Source organism: Podarcis raffonei, chromosome Z (assembly GCF_027172205.1).
Source record: "Podarcis raffonei isolate rPodRaf1 chromosome Z, rPodRaf1.pri, whole genome shotgun sequence".
Lineage (NCBI taxonomy): Eukaryota > Metazoa > Chordata > Lepidosauria > Squamata > Lacertidae > Podarcis > Podarcis raffonei.
The window spans coordinates 41,672,395-41,694,725 of record NC_070621.1 but is presented as its reverse complement, the minus strand read 5'-3'; the positions used below and the strand labels follow the sequence as shown (position 1 = coordinate 41,694,725).

At 42.9% G+C, this 22,331-nt stretch overlaps 1 protein-coding gene across 2 annotated transcripts in view; it reads right to left on the bottom strand.

Annotated features, from left to right (window-relative positions):
* Positions 1-18,555: 18,555 nt before the first annotated feature.
* IL1RAPL2 (interleukin 1 receptor accessory protein like 2) overlaps positions 18,556-22,331 on the bottom strand; it is a 497,457-nt gene continuing 493,681 nt past the window's right edge. For both annotated transcript variants that reach the window (XM_053373742.1, XM_053373740.1), the window contains exon 11: positions 18,556-21,804. In XM_053373742.1, coding sequence (XP_053229717.1) covers positions 21,104-21,804 — 701 coding nt within the window. In that variant the 3' untranslated portion in view covers positions 18,556-21,103. The remainder of the gene's footprint in view (positions 21,805-22,331) is intronic.

Here is a 22,331-nt window from a genome sequence, read left to right as displayed (position 1 = left end):
GCATTGCTTGCCCTGCATTTCCTGACTTTACTGTGGACTGAACTTACCTGGAAGACTTTGGAGATTCGTCTTAGGAACTATCAGTCTAAAGGGAGGCTCCTTAATAGAATACTAGAGTGGGTGGAGAAGGCAGCACTGGCAGTCTGCAATTCAGGGAGTTTGATCTCGGGAGGAGAGAAACCCAGAAAGGTGCCAGCTGACAGTATCCCCTCCAGTGACATTTATTAAAGCAGAGAAACAAGAGTAAAGTTGAGAGTTTAGCAAGTGCTTCTTCCTTTTTCTAGCATTTTTTGATAAACCTGTCAGTTCGGCCCTTCCCACACCTGGAACTTGGACCCTGGGTGTATCAAGTACACTGCCAGCACCCCTGAAATTCCCACCATGGGACCTGGTTGTTTGGGCTCCTGGGCAGCTCCTGAAACTCCCACCCCACCCCTGGGGCCACAGAAGCCAGGCAGGAGATTTGGGGTGTGTTTGCTCAAAAGTAAGCCCCATTCGGCCCTTGAAAATGCTTGGAATTGCAGCCTTCGATGGTTTTCCCCATTTGGAGAGGATTAAAATGACTTCAGTTTGTCCCAGCCACTGGCCTTACTGACATTAGCCCTTTAATTAGTCATTTCCTGAACCCATTCCCTACAAACCACTGGCATGATCAAGATCAGCCCTTTAATCACTCATTTCCTCTTTGTAGCCAGAGGAATCCTACCATTTTCTTAGCTGTTTATTTTAGGGCTCATCCACACTTCCCGACATCTTTTCTTATTTCAGGTGTGAAATGTGTTCACCCCCATCCCCTTTGCTGTTTGCTCTGATTAAAGCCTGGATGCCAGCAGCTGAATCAGGTTTTATGAGTCCCAGGGAAAACCTGTAGAGAGATTTGCCCCACTTCCTAAACCCTTCCAAAAATAGCTCCAGAATGGGATTCCTTTTGGCTTTGAAGACACATTCTTCCATTGTCTCTTGAGACAGATGGATGCCACAAATGGTCTATCCCTCAAAGATAATTTTTTTCAGTTGTCTTTCCAGCTTCTGGAAAGTGCGCTTCCAGTTTTCAGTGCTGCTGATGTGATCTAAGGATTTTTATATATTTATTTAAAGATTCCCCCTTTGGTTTAGTGTTCATATGAAAACTTTGATCATATGATATGTGCACAAAAGCACAAGTCTGCTGCCTTTGCAGTTTATTGTTTCTTCTGATTTTATGCTTGTTTGTTTTGAAGATATCTCTGTTATTTGCATGGCTCAAACCAAGCAGAAGACCAACGACACTGCTGTTCCAGAAGCTGGATCTGCAGGTGCTTCTGGCCTGGCAACAAATGCAATGGAAGGCAAAATTGCAGTGGGTGTAAAAACTGTGGGGCACAGCTGCATAAGGTACTGCTGACATCTAAATGGAGACAGCTCAAAGTGTTTTGGTGCCTGAGGTGAAATGCCCTGCTACCACCCCACGATGCAAGAGGTGTGAGGCTCTGCAAGGGCTTTCTCTCAAGGGCCCAGAGTGGAAAAGAACAAACTCCACTAGGGCTTATCCTCAAGGAAGTGGCTGCTTCACACCACTTCATCTATGGCAGGGGTGGCCAACTCCCAAGAGACTGTGATCTACTCACAGAGTTAAAAACCGGCAGTGATCTACCCCTTTTGGGGGGTTCAGGTCAAAGTTGTTGAGTTTTTTTTAGGCAAGAGGAAGGCCTGTTTCTGAGGGATCCGGGTCAAAGTTGTTAGGCTTTTGTTAGGGAGGAGGAAGGTCTGTTTTTCAAGGGTTCAGGTCATACTTACTGAGCTTTTTGTATGGAAGAAGGAAAGCACAGGTTTTTTTTGGGGGGGTGCAGGGCTAAAATGTTGAGCTTTTTTAGGGGAGCCAAAGTTGTTGAGGTTCTTTGGGGGAGTCAGTGATCTACCAGTAGATCACGATATACCTGTTGGACGTGCTGATCTGTGGGCTCTGAATCAAAAGAACTGGTGTTAGCTAACTCAGAGCTCAGAGTGCTGGCTGAAAGCAGTTGCAAGAAGGCAAAAACAAAGTACCTATCCGGGTTATTATTTCCAGTCCCCAAACAGCAAAAGCAACAGTAACCATTCTTGAAACTCTTCCTGGAGGTTTGAAAGCAGAAGCTTAATTTTTTGGGGGTGGGGTGGAGTGTGTGTGGGGGGGAAGGGTTGGTTGAATGTAGAACCATAAGGCAGGGTGCCACTAGTGGGCACACTATTATTTTTTAACTGCACTAGGGGGCTTGGCTTATCTAGAGTAAGGGTTTATCTATACGCCACTCACAGCACTTGTAGGAAGGCAGAATCCCTCAGGTCTCACTGCATTTGGTATGAAGACAGAATCCCTCTCTCAGCCTTTGAATATAGCAAGTGATCCAAACACAGCACAGGTGTGAAGTGTAGGCACCTTCCTGTAGACCCAGGACTTCTGGCCTTACCACAAGTGCAGTGGAAGACAAAACCCTGAAGGGTAAGGGGAAACTGTTTATGGGCTAGCAATGCCAGGACAGCAATGCCAGCCATTGTGACCAACTGGAAAACACACAGAAAATGGTGGCTAGGGACATGAGAAGGTGCAGAACTGTTGGGGCACAAGGGAAGTGACAGGAAACAGCTGGAAAGTTGCAGGAACCAATGCGACAACCCAGAAGAGCCTTAGAGCTAGGGAGATTTCTATTTAAATTGGGTTGTTCTTTGTAGCCCCCAAAAGCAGAAGCAACCATTCATTGAACACAAGGGGAGACTTTATTCTTTACAAAAGCAAGCAAGCAAGCAAGCAAGCAAGCAAGCAAGCAAAAGGGTCTGCATGTTGCTCCTGCACAGGTGGCACATGATAGCTGAACACACCTCATCCCCACTGCATGCTCCCAGATGCTTACAAATCCTGAAGGGCTCCCCACAGAAGGCAAGCTCCAAAGAGCATGCACTTCCAGTCTTTCCATTCAGGGCCTCACACATGTTATGTAGAATAACATGTGGGCAAACAGCAGGCCAAGTGTCACCTGTGGCTCTTTAAACTTCTGAATGCATGCTCTGCCATGTTATGGCACCGATTAAAATATCTGTTGTAAGTGCAGTTGATTCTCAACTTATACAGGGCTTGCATTCTGGGGAAAGTATGGTACATAATGTCAAAATCTTGTACAGTCATAACATACTCTCTCTGCACCTCCAAATGCTCTCCCAATGAGATTGTCCATGTTATCTGCCCTGCTGGACACTGACCCCATTTTATAGTTTTCTATTTTTTCAGTAAAATGCATAAAGCTGAATGCACGCAAATTGCAAATGACCTGTATGGTGGGGCCACAACTTATTCTCACTTTACAGCTTTGCATTGGGGTGGGGGTACGAAAATAAATAAATGGAGAGTGGGGGAAACCTGCCATGGAAAGAGCTTCACTTACTGGAGCTCTTGCGTGTTCCTCCCCTCCAACTCACCTAAAGATCTTTGGGAAGGTTCCATTGATTCTGATAAAGGTGGAATATAATCAAACTTCCATGCAAGTTTTGTGCAAGCAAATCAGGACGAATGCTTAATAAATGGGTTGTCTGGAAGAATCCCATGTACATGGGCACAGTTGCCCTCTCAATAAACCCTCCCAAGTTTTGATGGCTGATATGTGGTGTGAAATATTCAACATATATAGTTTTATGATTCCATATATATACCATATATATATAGGGGCGCGGGTGGTGCTCATGGGTTAAACCACAGAGCCTAGGACTCAGAAGATCCAGCAGTTCGAATCCCCGCGATGGGGTGAGTTCCTATTGCTTGGTCCCTGCTGCTGCCCACCTAGAAGTTCGAAAGCAACACAGTGCAAGTAGATAAATAGGTACCGCTCCAGCGGGAAGGTAAACGGCGTTTCCATGCACTGCTCTGGTTTCGCCAGAAGCGGCTTAGTCATGCTGGCCACATGACCCGGAAGCTGTATGCCGGCTCCCTCGGCCAATAAAGCAAATTGAGCCCCGCAACCCCAGAGTCGGTCACTACTGGACCTAATGGTCAGGGGTCCCTTTACCTTTATATATACTGTACCTAGAACCTGCCTCCCAAAATCAAGTTTTCTCTCTCTGCTGTGCTATAATGACTCCAGTGGCCACTTGGCCTATGCTTGTAACCTCATTCCTCCAAGAAAGGCAAGTCCTAGGCTCCCTTCAGTGCCTGTAACTCACCTGTCCATTTGGAAAAGGAAACTGACTTTGCTAGGTTCAGCAAGATCTCTGGATATGATCTATAGACTTTTCTTTGCTCTCTGGAGGTGGGAAGGGACAGAGAGCATATATTCTTTCTGAAACACATCGTTTTGACTGCCCAGTAGGGAAATGACGAGTGAGCCCAAAGGTTATTTGAGCAGGCTTTTGCAACAGTTATGTCTTTTGCAGCTTATATTGCTGATTCTTGCAGATTTTTGGTAACGTTCCCACACCCAGTTGTACCATATGACTCTGGTCTGTGCCAGCGTTGTGTGTCAGGAGACGCTGTTGTAACAATATTCTATTTTCTCCACTTTCCCTGTCCAATAGTTTGTGGCTGAAGGTGTTTCGCAGCCATCTGGATGTGCAAAATAACAACAGGCAACTCAGTCCTTGATGCAACTTTGAAGACCTCAGTCTTTTGCTTAACAATGTGACAATGCCCTGAATTGAAGGAAAATAAAAAACAACAACAGCTGCTGCTTTGTGTCTTGGAAAATCTCCTGCAACGTTAGCACACCAGACTTCCAAAGAATGGCAGAATATGTTGGCTGTCAAGGGTAGCAGTTAAACATTAAATAATATTGAAGTAATTCGTGACAGGAGGTGGGTGGCAGTGTGGGTTAAACCACAGAGCCTAGGACTTGCTGATCAGAAGGTTGGCGGTTCGAATCCCCGCGACGGGGTGAGCTCCTGTTGCTTGGTCCCTGCTCCTGCTAACCTAGCAGTTTGAAAGCACGTCAAAGTGCAAGTAGATAAATAGGTACCGCTCTGGCGGGAAGGTAAACGGCATTTCCGTGCGCCGCTCTGGTTCGCCAGAAGCAGCTTAGTCATGCTGGCCACATGACCCGGAAGCTGTACACTGGCTCCCTCGGCCAATAAAGCGAGATGAGCGCCGCAACCCCAGAGTTGGTCATGACTGGACCTAATGGTCAGGGGTCCCTTTACCTTTAATTCGTGACAATGCCACAATACTTTATATGAACTGAATGGGGGCTGGCTGTTCCCCTTTCCCTGAAGGCAGTTTGAAAGAGAGAGTTCATGGTGTTGTGGGCATCACACCTTCACATCTGGAAAACAGGTTTTGCAGTTGTGTGTGTGGGCGGGGTATTTGGTGCTCTTTCAAAAATACACCAAACCTGCTTGACCAGCGGCAGTTTTGGGACAAAAGAAAAATGGCACTACCTCAGGGCCTCTCTATCACAGCTGCAAGTCTATAAAGGACTGGGCCTGGGGAAGACTCCTGAGGAAGGCCCACAGAGATAGCAACAGTTACAGGCCATGATATGAGCTAAAAACCTTTTCCAAAATAACCACAGACAGCCCAGCAAATAAGTGAGAAATGGATGAATGGGTTAATATAAGAAGGATGCCAGTAGATGGAAAGGAAGAATCACATATATCTCTCCGATCATACCTGACCATTGGCCATGCAGGCTGGTGCTGATGGGAGCAGAAGTTCAACATCTGGCAGCTTGAATGTTCCCCAACCATGGCCTTGAGAGAGATGAGGGAGCATTGCAGGTAATTTTAGACCCTGGATAAATTTTAGACCCTTGGCCATCTTTAGATGGTGATGTGCATTACTTCACTTAAACAAAGATGTTGTAACCCAGACCTCCTGAGACAGGCAGCCGAAGACTCTGCGCTGCCTCAAAGGAAAAGATGTCACTGCCTCCCATTCCATGTACAGAAGCAAACTGAACTGGCTGATGGACCTTCAACACTGGGCAGCATCTTCTACTGTACTTGAGAGCCAGGCATAGCACAGGGCAGGCCACTCCCAGCTCTGTGATCCAACGTCTTGCCATTCTCCTGGATCTGCTGCTTGAGGCAGACCTCACTCTACGTATTGGAAATGTCGCTGCCTGCTGTATCTAGGGACCCTCCTGCTTTAGAACAGAATAGCAACCTGCTGGATCAGGCTAATGACCCATCTAGTTCAGCATCCTACTCTTACAGTAGCCAACAAAATGCCTATGAAAAGCCTGCATACAAAACTCCAAGAACACTTTGTTGGAGAGAGAGGTTTGGAAGAGAGATTCTTACTCTCTTGTAGCACAGTTAGCTGAATGGATATTGCTCCAAGCACATTAAAACTTTGTTAGATGTACATCTGCCCTCATTCACCTTTAAGGAATTGTTCCCCATGAAAATACTTAGGCTAGAATAAATCAGACACTTGACTTTGCAAATAAGTGTATGCTTTACTCACAGAGTTTCAGAAGTTACAGCAAACAAGTCTCCATTGGCTGGCAGTAAAGCAAAGAAGAAAATGTTCCAAATGACTTGGTTTCCTTACAGAAGAATCATGCAGTTTTTGTGTTAGCAAAGAAACAGGCTGTAAAAATCTCCTTTAAGAGAGATTCATGCACTTGGTTTTCTACATGAGCTGGGAGCCATGCTTGGCTGTAGCTTCAAGGAAGCAGGAGAGAGAGGGGGGGATCAAAGGCTGCTGGGAGCCTGCTATGTTGCACCCATGGTCACTTGAGCTCAGGGCTCAGGTTAACCATTTCATGCACACAAGTGTAAGCCAATAACTGTATATTACAATAATTGCCCTTCTCTGATGAGCACATGCATAGATATACAAAATATAACATGTTAAGAACTCCCAAATCCCATCTTGACCTCTTTTCTTCTTTTTTCTGTCTTTAATTTTTTTATTTATATGCTGACAGATAAACTTGACATACAAACATAACAATTAAACATAAAAAGTGAAAAAATCATAATAAAAATATGTTAATACACAAAACAGAAAAAAACCAATCTTAACAATATTAACAAAAAGAAAAAAGAAGAAAAAGAAAATAATGATTAAAATAAACACATATCTTAAAAATAAGCGATATATGCAACCAAATTTCATATCCATTTTCTTTGTTGACTTCCTTCGTCCTCTATGGGGGGTCTAATATCAACTTTAGTAATCTGTTTCCATTTGTCTACTTATTATCTCTCTTTGTAATTCTTTGTAATTATCTTTGTAATTATCTTTTTTCTAATCATATATCAATTTGCAGAAGTTAATTGAAACAAATCCAAGCAGGGATTTGGTTTTTGAAGAAATGAAGAAAATCTTTAAAATCTTTGACCTGCAGGTTCTCAAAGCTGTCTCTAGGTAGAGGTTTGGTCAGTGTGCTGGCTGTCCAGTCTCTTTCACTGAGAGAATCTGTCTTTCTGCATATAAGATTCCCACTGTGTCTGCAATGCTTGGTCTACAGTTGTAGTTAAGTACAGGAGCTTCCCTAGGGCTGATCTGTACTCAGTGTTGTCTGGCAACAATGTGGATTCATCCTTCCCCTTTACAAAGTCCGTGGTCATGGGTGTATGTACTGGTTTAGTGTCTTTCAGTCCAAGGGTGTTTGGTAGATCTATGATCTTCTGTCTCTGGTTCAGAAGAGAAGATCTATCTCACTTTTTTTCTGTGTGAACCTCAAAGTAGAAATTCACATTCCCTAACTATTTGATTTCCACTTGTTTATTTAAATAGTTCACATGTTCTGTGTAATCTTTTCAAGCACATGCACAAATCAGGTTGTCAATGTAACACAGAATGTAGCAAAGATGTCCATTTTTCTTTCTATTGTATAAGCATTTGTCTCCATTGCTTTGTGTGTAATGTAGCTGCTCGATCATGCCACTCAATGTGTCATTCCAAGCTCTAGCAGCTTGTTTCAGTCTATATGGTCCCTTTTGCAGTTTGTATCCTAGATAGGCTTGATTTGGTTTGGTAAAATCTTTTGGCTGTAGCATGTAGATCTCCTTTGAGAAATGCAGTCTTAATGTCTTTGTGTTTAAGTTGCATTCTCTTGGAATGGGTCTTGGACAAGTCTATTTGCATCTGATATTCTTCCTCTGGATTACTGGGACAGTCTATGATAGTTCCAGCTCTGCCAGCTTTGTTTAGTTCTTTGAAACTCTATGTACATGTCTTATGCTGACCTTGCCTGTATTTAAGTCCTTGAAGCCTTTATTGCCTTTTTCATACCCAATCATTATAGTCCTTTCTGCTCTGGGATCAAGCTTGTGTCTGTTTTGGTGAGGTATAGAAGCATAGGAAATGCTACCAAATATGCATATGCCACAGTTAATATGGTGTGTGTGTGTGTGTGTGTGTGTTCATTCATTGATTGGCTGTCTGTTCTGCAGATATACTTTTACATCACACCACATGTGTCTTAGCATGCAGTCAGTCATTTCTATGAGAGACCCACACTTCCTCTAAGCTATCGAGTTCTGTTAGGGTTGATGAGCAACAGTCCTTATGTGTGTGACCCCTTGCTGATTCAGATACCGTTGCATTTCATTAGAAGCACCAGAAGGGCATTCAGTTTCTTCTCAAACTTGTTGCTCACCTTTGCAACAGTCTCTGAGCTTGTCAAAAGTTTCCCTTTTAGGATGTAGGCTGTGCGATACCTTGAATGATCATGCAGAAAGATTAGAACATACTTAATTCCTCCCAGTGAAAGGACATGGAATGGGCCACACACTTCACTATATTTCATCGCAAGCACACGGGTGCTTCTCTTATCAGTGCATGGCTTGCAACTTTTCTGTAAAATGTAATTTTCACAATTAGCTGTGTCATATGAGCCAGGTGTTACCTGAAGACCATTTGCCAGTTGCTCTGGAGTTCCTTTACAGCATTCCCACTCCATGCTATGCCAGAGCTCCAGGGTGACTTCATCCTTCTGCTGGGTATGAGAAACACCTGCTACCTCTTGTCAAGTGCTTTGCTTCATAGATGCCATTACAGTGGTACCTCGGGTTACATATGCTTCAGGTTACAGACTCCGCTAACCCGGAAATAGTACCTCGGGTTAAGAATTTTGCTTCAGGATGAGAACAGAAATTGTGCTCTGGTGGCGCGGCAGCAGCAGGAGGCCCCATTAGCTAAAGTGTTGCTTCAGGTTAAGAACAGTTTCAGGTTAAGAACGGACCTCTGGAACGAATTAAGTACTTAACCCGAGGTACCACTGTAGTTAAGTTTGTTTCAGCATATAAAGCATCATCTTCAACTTGGCATTTGCCCTTCTCAAAGTGCACTGCAAACCCTTTCTTGTTCAATGCAGAAACATTTAGCCTATTGCAGATCAGACTTGGAACATGTAAAACATCAACCACATTATTGCCTCTTGGATCTGCATCTTTACTCTGCATCTTAAAGTGCTGGATCTCTTGCCTTGGATCTACATTGCATTCACCCTTAGCAATCACAATTTTCCAATTTGTGGCTTCTAGACTGTTAAAGACTGCCACAGTCTGTTTTGGAATTTAGTCCTGGCCCAAGAAGTTCCTTCACCCATCTGGGCTGAAACCGCTTCCTAAAAATGCCACATGCAAATTCCAGTTTCCTTAAAGCCTCATTTGCGGATTCACATTGTTTAGTCCCAACAGGGGAAAAGGTGGGGTATAGATAATTAATTAATAATAGCAACAGCAGCCACAACAACAACAACATGGATCTGCATGGATTCTCTAAGCCAGGGTTTCCAAAGCTTGGGTGTCCACCTGTTTTTGGACTACAACTCCCATCATCCCTAGCTAGCAAGACCAGTGGCCAGGGATGGTGGGATTTGTAGTCCATAAGCAGAAGGAGACCCAAGTTTGGGAAACCCTGCTCTAAGCTTTGTGCAATGATCCACATGGCAAAATAACTTTCCCTAACATATTTGCATGCTTCCTCATCATATGTGGATCTGGGAATTCTTAATGCATTTTAATGCCCCTTTAACAGGATCTCCATTCTCATTTTCCATTGGGCATATGTGGAGTTAGTAAGCTTTGCAGGGGTGAAGCTATGCCTACTCATTGGATTCTGGGATACTTTGGTAAAAATACAAGTTACCCCAAAATGCACAAAAAAATCCAACCAAAACTGAAAAAACAAAAAACAATGCTGAAAAAATATATTTAAAAAGTGTATAGAGACTAGATTAGCCTAAATTGGGACACAAAGCTGGTAGATGGGGGAAAGAAAAAAGAAAGGGGGGATGGGTCTCTAACCTCCTTAGCAAGAACAAAAGAGCAAAAAGAAGTCTCAAAACAAAACTCAAAGCTCAAAAGGCAAACCATTTCTCTCAACAATCTACATACTGCCTGGGCCCCAAACCTGATGTTAGAGAGAGTGATTTGGAAAAGATATTCTTACTCTTTCATAGCAGAGTTAACACAGTGGCAATTGCTCCAAGCATACTAAAACTTTGTTAGATTTACATCTGCCACCATCCACCTTTAAAGAAATGTTCCCCATGAAAATACTTAGGCTAGAGTAAATTACAGACACTTAGCTGTTCAAATAAGTGAAGATTTTACTCACAGAATTTCAGAAGTTACAGCAAACAAGTCTCCATCCATTGGCAGTAAAATAAAGAAGGAAAAGGTTCCAATCGACATAACAAGAAATAACTTGGGTTTCCTTACAAAAGAATCATGCAGTCTTTGTGTTTTTGCAAAGATGCAGGCAGTAGAAATCTCATTTTAGAGAGATTCATTCACTTGCTTTTCTACATGAGCTGGGAGCCGTGTTTGGCTTCAGCTTCTTGGAGAAAGCACAACAGAGTGGGGGAGGAGAGAATCAAAGGTTGCTGAGAGCCTGCTTTGTCCCATCCATGGTAACTTGGGCTCAGAGCTCAGTTTAACCCTTTCATGCACACATGTGAGTCAGTAGCTTTTCCCTTCTGTGGTTTCCAGCAACTGGTATTTGGAAGCATGGTACCTTCAAGTCTGGAGACAGAGCATTGCTTCTTCTTCTGAGGGGGCTTATGACTTCTACCCCCAAATTCTTCCCCGGTAGCACTACTGGCTGCCGGGGGTATAGGAGAACTCACGAGCCCTGATGATTCCCTGCTCTCCAGGTGGCTGGGTCTGTGAACCACAATTTACTTTTAAAAAAACCACACACACTGGACAGTCCAGGTCATAGTGATAAATTAAAACAGCACCTTCTAGTCAACCTTGGTGAACTGCTGCCGCCAGGTATATCCAAGGGAAACATGCCTTACACCAATTCCATTGACTGGTGGCAGTTCTCCAGGGTTTCAGACTGGGTTCTCTCCCAGACTTACCTGGAAATTCGTGGAACTGACCTGGGGATCACCTGCATGCAAAAGTGCATGCTGTACCACTGAGCTGTGCTACCTACCCAAAGCTTATCCAAAGCAGCTGTCAGAGAGTACTTTTCACAGAGTGTCATTGAACTTGGAGACATCCTTGGCTGTAGTTCATTCCTTCCTCCATAGAATTCACAGGAATGGTTTAGCCTCAGAGAGCCCCTCTGAGGTGGTTATTAAGCTAAGAGAGCATGACTTGCCCAAACCACTTGATAAAAATGCTCTTGTTTTATTAGCTGGCCTACTCACTTGCAACTGGATGCAAAAGCATATTTCCCCACATTTCCCCATATTTTTATTTCTAAGTCACATAAATCTTTATATGCTAAATATTAGTGCAAGCACTAGGCTCTATTTTAAATTGTGGTAACCTTTCACCACCTAAATTTCCTAATCTGATTATCTCCTGATCCCACTACCTTTGTAAAACACTTATTTATATTCCAGCTCGGCTATATTGCAATGCAATAAAATGCTGGCAGCTTGTTATCTGCTTTTATTGGCAGGTTTCCCACTTTACAATTTAAATCATAAATGGCTTGAGGGGAGAGAAAGAGAGAGAGAGAAAGAGGGAACTTCTGATTGGCTTCAAATATTTTGAGTTTTCCCTTCAAAGTGATCCCATTAAACTCTGCTTTAATTGTCTTCAAGCAGGTTGAATGAATGTTACATCACCGTCTTTGTGAATATTAAATGCTCCTTTCTTGTAATTATGTGTGCATGAGAAACCTGGCATTTTTCACTGTCGTCTAAACATTGGACTCAAATTGGTACTTCAGCCCAACGCTTAATGAAGAAAGGGAAGGAAGGTTAAGTGTTCCTCAACAGCAAGGAAAACAGAATCAACATTCCTCACTTGTTTGTAGGAACACAATGAATTACTGCACTCTCCCATCTCTTTTCATGTTTCCTCTGTAAAGTATTGTGCAATTTTCTCCATCACTTATAAAATATTCAAAAGCCCTGTATTCTCACCATTCATTTTAGTGATTGGCTCTGGCAATGCCATGTTTGAAAATCCATGGGAGCTAACATTTCTGAGGAGTTAGTAGAGACAATTGTCCATTAAATGAATTCTGCAAAGTGGGTGACAATGCAACTCTCCCAGGCCAGCTGAAGAACACTGAAACCCCAATCCCTCTTGTGAGGGATTTTTTGTTTACAGTGTATTTCTGCACACTTCCATTTTTGGTGAATTTTAGAATCCACCTTCTATGAATAATAAAATATCTATCTGTCTCGCACCCAAAGGAACCTGGAAATATTATGAGGATAATTAACAGGATTACCTATGGTAAGCTTAAAGCAAATGAAAATGAAAAAAAAAATCAGTATGACAAGGAATTGAATATACAGCTGTATAAATCAACCTTGAAAACAGGTGTTCTGCCATTTCCCATGCTGGAAAACAATGGGTGACATTCAGTGTTACAGTAGGTGCATTGATTACGGCGTGTCTACTCTGAGTATGACTTAGTTGGATATCACCCATAGGTTCTCAAATGCATATGAAACTGCTTCACACCAGGTCAAAGTATTTGCCTCCTGCAGAGCTTGTCTAAGGCCCAGGGCAGGAATCTTGTTAGAATGAAACCACGAACTTAAAAAAAGAAAAAGAGAAGTGGCCAGTCCCTGGTGGGGTCCCCCAGTTGGTTAACCCCTCTGAGGCCTGGAGCAAGTGTACCCAGCTGTCTCCCAGCCCACTCTGCACAGGCCCGGCAGGGCACATGAGACCTCAGGCTGGGAAGCTAAGCCTCTCTAGCTGGCTCTCAGGACTTTGCCCAGGCTACAACCCTCACCATTTCTGTTTAGCACCCTTCTCAAGTGTTTTTGCCTGGCTTGACTATGGCATTGGATTGATAAGCCTGGAAAGGGAAAGGTGTGTTAGTGAGTGTAGAAACTTGGCTATTGTACAAAGGTAGAATTGACATGTGGTTCTTTGCCAACGTTTGCCTCTAGCCTTGCCCACTGCTAGAATGTGGTTTCTGGATATTGCCCATGGGTGAATGTGACCTGTGTTGTAGTGTCTTTTCCTCACTGGTTGCTATGCAAGCCTTTTAACCCGAGATTCTCTTGCAGGATCCAAGAGTACGCAAAACCTCTGTGCTATGTCGCTATGGGTGGGTGGGGGAGATGTAATCATATTTTAGTTTAAATGGCTGGTAAGTCATGCCCATAACCTTCCATTTGGTTAAGAGAGTCCTTGCCAAGTGAATGTCATGGAACCATTTTGAGAGGAAGAAGAAAAGTCTTCTCCACCCAGTCCTCCCCACCCTCAAAAGCAAAAGGGGAAGGGTCATGCCAAGATTCCAAGTTATGTATACAGTGGTACCTCGGGTTACAAACACCTTGGGTTACAGACTTTGCTAACCCGGAAATATTACCTCGGGTTAAGAACTGTGCCCCAGGATGAGAGCAGAATAATGCGCCGCTGGCGTGGCAGCAGCAGGAGGCCCCATTAGCTAAAGTGGTGCTTCAGGTTAAGAATGGTTTTAGGATAAGAACGGACCCCCAGAACGAATTAAGTTCATAACCAGAGGTACCACTGTACATTGTTGAATTATGCAACACACAACTTCGAAGTCTCTGATGTTATCTAGATCTAAGGTATAGAGATACAGAGATACAGAAGACAATCATAACACTTAGTGAAAATGGTAAAGGAAAACTATATTCAAAGAGATCACTGTGCAGTAGGAAATGGATGGATCAGGCAATTTCAGTTCTTTCCATTTCTCATTTTCCCATCATAAATTCAGCTCTTCACCTTTCTAGAGCAATTTGTGATTAAAAAAGAAGAATCGTCATGAAAACCCATCAGCATTTTAGTCTGAATTGCTCCTAATATACACAGGTTTATCTGCAGTTTTGACCAATGTGCACATTTTTCACGAGCAATTTTTGTATATTTTTTTCATGAAAACATTCCATTTTGTGACCCTTTCTCCAATAAATGCATTTATTTTTCATAAACATTTATTGGTTGGCAGACTGCATCATAAACATCACATAATGCAAATTTTGAAGGATGGCTGTATTTCAGTTCTCATCCCATTTCAAAATTTGATAGAGCCACCTTTAAATGGAAACTGAGCAGAATTTCTCCCCCAACTCTACCAAACATTGGCAAAATATACTTTGCGATTGAAGGTCAACTTAATGGATCATGGCCACGGCTCCTGAAATACAGGATGCTCACATTCTGATCATTGCAAAATAGAATAAAATAATTGATTAACAAAGCAGAAGTCCTTGCGTCTATTTTCATGCTCAATATAGTGCTCCATGTTCCTTGTGAATGAACCAGAGCTTAAACAGTGCGGAAATGAAAATGAATGAAAAACACAGTTTCATTTAACCATATACAGCTCTTTTCATAGAGAGTTCCTCATCTCTCCCAGTCATTATAAGCTGCACATTTTCCCATTTACAAGAACATAAACCAGTGTAAATACATTTTGGGGAGTAGGATTCTTTAAAAAAAAAACACCACAACAGTGAAATTTTTGAAAATCTCATTTCTCCCTTGTGATATAGGGGTAATAATGGCATAATGATCTCTTTGACACTCCATAGAAAAATATATTATGCAACCTAGTGTGCCTTGGGAGTTTGACTACAAAGGTTAAGAGTTCTGTGCTGTGTAATAAATTAAAATTAATTTCATAGTTTTGTGTTGGGATAAAATGAATGCATAGCAGACAGGAAACAGGGAGTGGAGGGGGAAACTTCCAACAATTCTAGCAACAGGAGAAGTGAATAGCATTTGAAAACATATTTTAAGGATTACAGGATAAGAGCTGGGAAAGTAGCTACAGAGGAGCACAGGACTTGAGTGGATGGATTATTGGGGTCAGTTCTTATGTATCTTGGGACAGCAGATTGATTTGCTCTTCACAGCACACACTGGCACTTGTTTAATATTTTAATAGGTGGGTGATGGAAAAAGCCACTTGAGACCATTTCAAAGGGGATTCAGACGGCTATTTACTTAGTGGCAGTGACTTATACATTTACTCGTCAATACAGCCTGCAAAATACAAGCATCTGAGACCGGATGCAAGAGAGGGCTGGGCCCCTGTACCTTTTGCAGTTGACTAGAAGAGTTTCAGCAGAGGGAACTTGGCACCTGGAAGCTGCCTCTCCCCTAATCCTAGGATTGCTAAAGCACATGAAGGGAGATGTCCCATTCGAAGCCCATCTGCCATGTTCCATCTTCAGGCAGGTTTCTGGCTGCTATCACAAATCTCCCTCTTCCTCTCAAGCGAGTGATGGGTGAACTCTGACTGGCCATTCTGTATCATGTGCACCTTGGCTCACTGGTGTGCTGGCCAGTGTCACAAGGCCAGCTTCGTAACCTAGGATGGGGTAGACAACATGCACCGAAGGGTGCCAGTTTGCCTCCCAGTACAGCCTATGATGCCTTTGAAAGGTCTTACTAAATATCCCCTTAAAAATCCACAGAGCACATGTGACTGCTTGTTCTTCCTGCTTGAACCCCCCTGATAAAACATGACCAAATTTCATTTGATAATCCCAGGACTGGGCACCCACCATTGTCTCTGTTCTGATGTGAGGAGAGGGGCAAAGAGCTTCTCCCTGTAAGCAGTGACTGGTGAAGTGTTTCTTCACCACTGTTGATGGTGGTGGAGATACCACAGCAATTTGTGCTTCTGTCTCATTTACTGCTCTTTTAGACATGGCAGTCATTTTGTGCAGTGGCGGAGAACAGGCGGGGGTGGGGCTGGTGCGCATCCTGGGGACATGTCGTGCCACCCGTAGGGGCGTGGCGCCCAGCATGGGCGGGGGAGCAGCTGCGATGGCAGCCTGCTGGGATTGCACTGCCGGGGGCGGTGCACTCCCCCCGCATGCCTCTTCCTCCACCAGTGATTTTGTGTTATGCTGGGCCATTCATTTTGTGACTGCTGCCCATGCCAACTCTTACAGAGGCAGCTTAACAAGGTGATAAACTTCCTCAGTAAATTGGCAAGAAGCAAATGTCTTGTCCAAAGCAAAAAAGTGTGAAAACAACTGGAATGCCATGGAGGGCTGTCTTCTGCAGCTCCAGGCATGCATTTCCAAGCTTTTGCATGCCTGATATGTGTTTGGATATAGGCAGCACAGTTATGTTTGCTAAACCAAGTAAGAGATGCTGAGCTGGATAAATCTGTCCGTTTTGGTTTCTCTTCATGTTTCACTTCCCCAACCTTAAGTTCAGGTCATCCTATTCTTAAATGCTCGGCCTTACACCCCCACTCCCATACCCCACAACAACTTGCATGCATATTATTGTGCATTTTCATTTTGCAATTTCATGCACATTTCTCTGTTTATATGCATTTTTGTACACAATAATGCCTGGCAAAAACAATTAGTAGGCACAATTCCCCCTTCCACAGGATGCCTTTTTGTATGTTATTTTCACTAATTATTTATTTTTTGCATTCTTGTGGTTAGAGAATCTTTTCAGAAAGTGTTTGGTGAGCTCTCTTTACGTTGTAATCAAACTTCTCTCTTGTCCCTAAGTAGATGCCGCAAGTGCTTTCTATGCCATTCTATAGTTATATGGAAGCTAACAACTGAATCTATTGCTTGGCCCCATCTGCACTATGATACCACTTTCAACAGCTATGGTTTTCCCCCAAAACTCCTGGGAGCTGTAGCTTGCTAAGGGTGCTGAGAGTAGTTAGGAGACCCCTATTCCCCGCAGAGAGCTACAGATCTGAGAGTTCCCTGGGGAGAGAGAATTATTGTTAAGCCACTCTGGAAAATTTTAGCTCTGTAAGAGGAAGCATTGGAGAGTCACTTATAGTTAGTGTAGACAATACTAAGCTGTACATTGTGATTCAGTATTGGCCAGCTCCCTATGTTCCTGTGTACATGTATGTAAAAGTGCACACATTGACCAAAAATGCCAGGTTTGCATCCCATTGTTACTTCCTTTCCAAACAGGAAACTTCCCAGCTGGCTTTGCAAAGTAGGCACATACTTGCACAGGGGAGGGGGATCTCAGAGTGTGAACCATTCTGTCAACACAGGGGAATTACAAGTACATAAGAGACTCCCAGTTTTCAATGTGACAGTAGTTCTTTCTGGTAAGTATTGATAGTTCTCTGCAGAAACTAAGCATGCACAATGAGCATGGAATTCATTGCAGCATATGCACACCACCCAACCAAGGACATCAATATAAGTTCTACATTTGCCAACTAGGAGATGCATACAAGATGGTGCATTAAACATACAGGACACAAAGTTAGTATCTGGTAAATGCCAGCTCTTACATTAATGGAGCAAAAGGGCTGTTCCTCCACGCAAGCTGATTTGCGCTGCAGCGCCAAGAGACACTCTTGCTGATTTTCATTAAAGTAATGTTGGAGGGTATGTGGCTCTGCTCCACAACTTCACACAATAGATTTTGCTTGGCTGCTTCCATGGAAGAAGGACAGAGGGGTGTGTGTGTGTGTAAGTTATCCTGCTATACAAAAGTTACATTCACATTCATTGCTCTGCCCACTTTTGCCACTGGCACAGGTGCTCTGGAAAATTTTCCAGAAGGGAATGCTGTCCTCAGGCTATCAAGCTTCCCCACCCCTGACCTAAAGGTTAGTGTAATGGTGATGAGCACCCATCCCACTACAGTTGTGCTGGGAGTAGAGCTCAGGCCAGCATCAGAAGACCCTGTCTCCTTACTTTGGAGACACATCAGGGTCATGGTGACAACAAAGTTTGACGGGCTACCTAGACAAGCCAAGATCTGCTGAGCCCCACCTTCAGGCAAGGTAAGGGCAATTAATTCGTATTGTTTTGATTCATAAATTTATTAAATTAATACATAATTCATATCCTCCAACACTTCTCAGATGAAAATAGCGACACATCTGAAATATCCTAATTCTTATGCTAGCAATTGTTTTGTAGGCTGCTCTGCAGTTTTTTTCACACATTGCTAAAGGTTCTGGTCTGCTGTGTTACTTAACCCTACAGTAGCCCTGTCCAATGAGGTGTATGTTTGGTTTAGCAGTAGCAGTAGCAGAGGGTGGGGCAGCAGCATTTTCCTGTCCGGGCAGCAAATTCATTGCTGCTTACTAGGAAAGTGGGAGGGGCAAGGTGGTAGAGAAGTTAGCGTTGTGCAATCATACTGAAGAGAACAATTATGTTGCACACTGCTGACCTCCCTACCGTGTTGTCCCTCTCCCTCCTCAAAAGCAGCAGTGACCCGCCTGCCTGGTCAGGTAAGCACCACTGCCCTACCCAACATCCTATACTAAATATGTTATATCAACAATTCAAAACATACCTCCGCTGCTGCAGCACATACTCTGCTGAGGTAACTATGCCTTAGTATGTATTAGAAATACATATGTATTTCTTTGCATGCAGGCTAGAATCAGGGTACCCCCACCACAAGCACTCATTTAAAGGCTGAACTTCTAGAGAACTTCTAAATCCTCAAGAGTGATCATGTTAGTGACTCACACGAGCTTATTGGAACAAGACATCCCACAGTGGCAGGAAACAGGGACAAACTAGTGGTTTACAAGGGCCAAATTAAAAGAAAAAGAAAAAGGTGTGCAGTCTTTGGTTGGGCAACATGTTAACTCGGATAACCAGAAGTGAAGAGAGATGGATAATTCTCTCATGCCAGCTCTGAGATTCTTAAGTGCTCAGTGCAAAGCCAGGTGGTGTTGGGGGAAGTTATCCAGTCTTGGAATACTTAGTATCACTGCCCTCTAGAGCCTATCTTGTGAGAGTGGGAGAAATCACGTGGGACAGGTAGGAATGGGGGACAAAAGTTTATTCAGTTTGTATTTACAGGTGAACCAACCTAATTCGCACTTTCTGAAACAATATGTGAACCTAATACACTACTATCCTTTGAAATGGGCACTTCTCTTGTGTTTTGCAATGCAGTTTTCCAGCCAAGATTTGATTTGTACAAAAACACACATACCAGGATAAAATGTGGGTAGAAACACATATATTAATGAAATAAGATACAAAAAGGAGAAGCATACATATTGGCGGTGGGAGCGGCGGCGGGGTGTTCTGCAAAAATGTGTATATTAATGCAAAATTGCACTAAGCAGCTGATGGGTTTTCAGGAAGATTTAAAAAAGAAACGTGTAAAAGTGTGGAGAACTGAACTTATGACTGGAAAAATCTGAAGCTGAGAGAAACTGAAACTATCAGCTCCACCCACTCCTAAGGACAGGCCACAGGGTTCCTAGCATGAGGACACTCTGAGTCTGCACACTGCCGAGAACAGGCGATACCGTTGCAGGATGCGGCCACATTGTCGGTCCTTCCCCTGTGATGAAACTCCTCATAACATTATTGAAGTGGCATGGGATGGAGCCACAATGGAACAGCAACCACGTTGCTCTTGTAAAAAAAGAACCAGTGGTAACTGGTCCATTGGGGCAAAAGGGGCATTGCCTCACCAACCTGCCGGCCCTCAGCTAGCACCTGCCTGCCTGCCTGCCTTTTTACAGGCACCCAGTCAGGAGGTGGCCAGTCACTGGCTCTGGTTTCACCTGCTATCCATCTTCTTTTCTTCCACCCCAACAATCACAATGGGCACCAGCCATCACTGATCCTAAGTAGCCCACTGAAAGCAATGCAATGGGACTTGCTCAGAACGAATCTTTTACAGGGTTGTACCCAAGGGATGCAAATTCTCCTTCTGTTTTAGATGATTATCAATATGACTGAAGTTATACCACTGGTAACCCGAACAATGCAGCACTTTTGTTTGTGAGTATTGCTGTATTTTTTCCTTTCTATTGCTGACATTCTCTGTCAAATGTCAATTTGTAAGCTGTTACACCTTTAAATCTGGAAAACAGAGGGAGGGGGGAATAATAATATTCCTGTGCAAAACTTACATTACCATTAATACAAATTTTACAAGGTCAAGAAGTCTAAGAAATGTTCCAATCGGCAGCTGGTTAACAAGACAATACCATTGGTACATAAAATGCAAAAGGGAGAAAGTTCTTAAAAACCTGCAAAGCCAGTTTAAACAAGTTTAAAAGAAGAAAACCCTACAGAAACAAAACTGTTGTTAAATGTCCTAATTTCTTTAAGAAAAACACAATGGCATCCACTCAGTTGAATCGAGAAATATCTTGAGGATGAAATGATGGAGGAAGTGAAGTGGACAAAGTGTTCTCCAAGCGTAGGATTTGCTGAATGAAAACTAGAGGCTATCACCTGCAAATGTTCATTCACCTGGACCACCTTCCAAAACGTATTGGTGATTATCTTATAAGAAAGATGTCCTAAAATATTTCCTTTACAGGAATGTGTCCTCCAGGCATGATTTGAAAATACAATAATTCATTGTAGCTTGTTATGTTTCAAATTTTCAAACTGTGTTGTTGTTCTTACCTACCTATGCTCTTTCTATTAAAAAAAAATCCATTTATATCTCTGAATTACTAATATATAAATACAGACTATCACATATAGCCTTAAATGTCACTCCATTGTCAGGCTGTAAACTCTACTTCAAAATACTCTCCAATGCCCTCATATATATATATATTTCATATAAAGAAGCATTAAAACTGTACATTAAAAGATATGAACTTATTTGTGAACTACAAAAGTAGGTTCCTCCACCACTTGCTAATAATTTTTGAAATGTAAACAAAGAGGTTCAAGTACAAAAAGTGTGTTACTTGTGACTTGGCAAAATATTTTGGCACCTGATGTTATATGGGTTCAAGGTCCTTTTAATAATTTGTCTCACTGATGCTCAATAAATCAGTTTCAAAATGCTTATATCTTTGCTACCATATATCGCTGGTGAAGCTAAGCTCCCTTGTTGACAATGGTAGCAGGGGGTTGTTCCTATGGAATTCCTGTGTTTCTTTCATGCTGCTATTAAGAGGCAGCTGTCCATTGAATAGCGTCAGGGGTATGTTACAGTAAGTGTGGTGATTACTGCTTATGGCGGCTAACGGCAAGGTTGCAGACTGCATGTCATACTCATATCCTCTGCAGTAATGTCTGGTTTGCACTGGATCCGGTTGTTGGTAATCGGTCAAGTCGGCCTGAGAGGCAACCAAGGAAGCAGAGGTGTCCGTCACAGCAATGGAAGGCACTGCCTGAAGATCCCCAAAGAGTCCCTGTTCAGCAGAATCTAGGACCTGGCGCCGAGATAAAACCTCTTTTTTTTTTGCAGGCATTTCATAGAGCAAGGTCTTCCAAAACTTTGAATTCAGTTTGTTGCTTTTTGGGCCATTCCACTTGATGACTGAGGAAAGTTTAATAGTGTGCTTTAAAGATTCCACTTCCTGGTAATTCACTTTGCTTTTTAATTCAGGGCATTCAATGAAAATCACTTTGATATCTCCACTGACAAGCATGTTATGCAGTCTGTTTTCCATCTCAAAAATACTCCACCCTCTCCTGAGAACGTAATCTGGAGTTAGGATGATAATGAGTCTTCGGCTTTGTTCTATGCATCTGGAGAGATCGTCAAGGTATGCTGTAAACAGGAAAAGCAGAAAGACAGTAAAATAGAGAAAAATATATACTGCACCAAAGTAACAATTAAAAAATTAGCCTTTTAAAAAATTAGCCAATTTAAGTAGGGGGTAAGCACTCCCTTATACCTTGGTCAGCTCTACAGTCTTTCTAGATTATCCAAGATAACTTCTCAGGAGATGACTGTGCCTTCTCTATGTCTTAAGCATTCTCTGTTTTCACATATCCTGTGGAGAAGGCATGAGCTTCTGCCCAGGTAGATCAGTCATCTCTTGCTTCACAGATATCCTAGTGGTTTACATGTATTTGTTGCAGTAAAACGCCTCAAATGCGAAGAGCAAATGCACATCTCCAAACAGGCCATGGACATGTGCATGGGAGTCACAGAAAATCATAATTTACTAGTGCATGTACTTTGTGTTGTATCCAATGAGGTGATGTCACGTAGTGGTATACTTGTTCTGATGGAGAAACATTTTGAGCGAGTGGAATGCTGTTGTGCAATGAAATACACAAGCAGATTGCTGG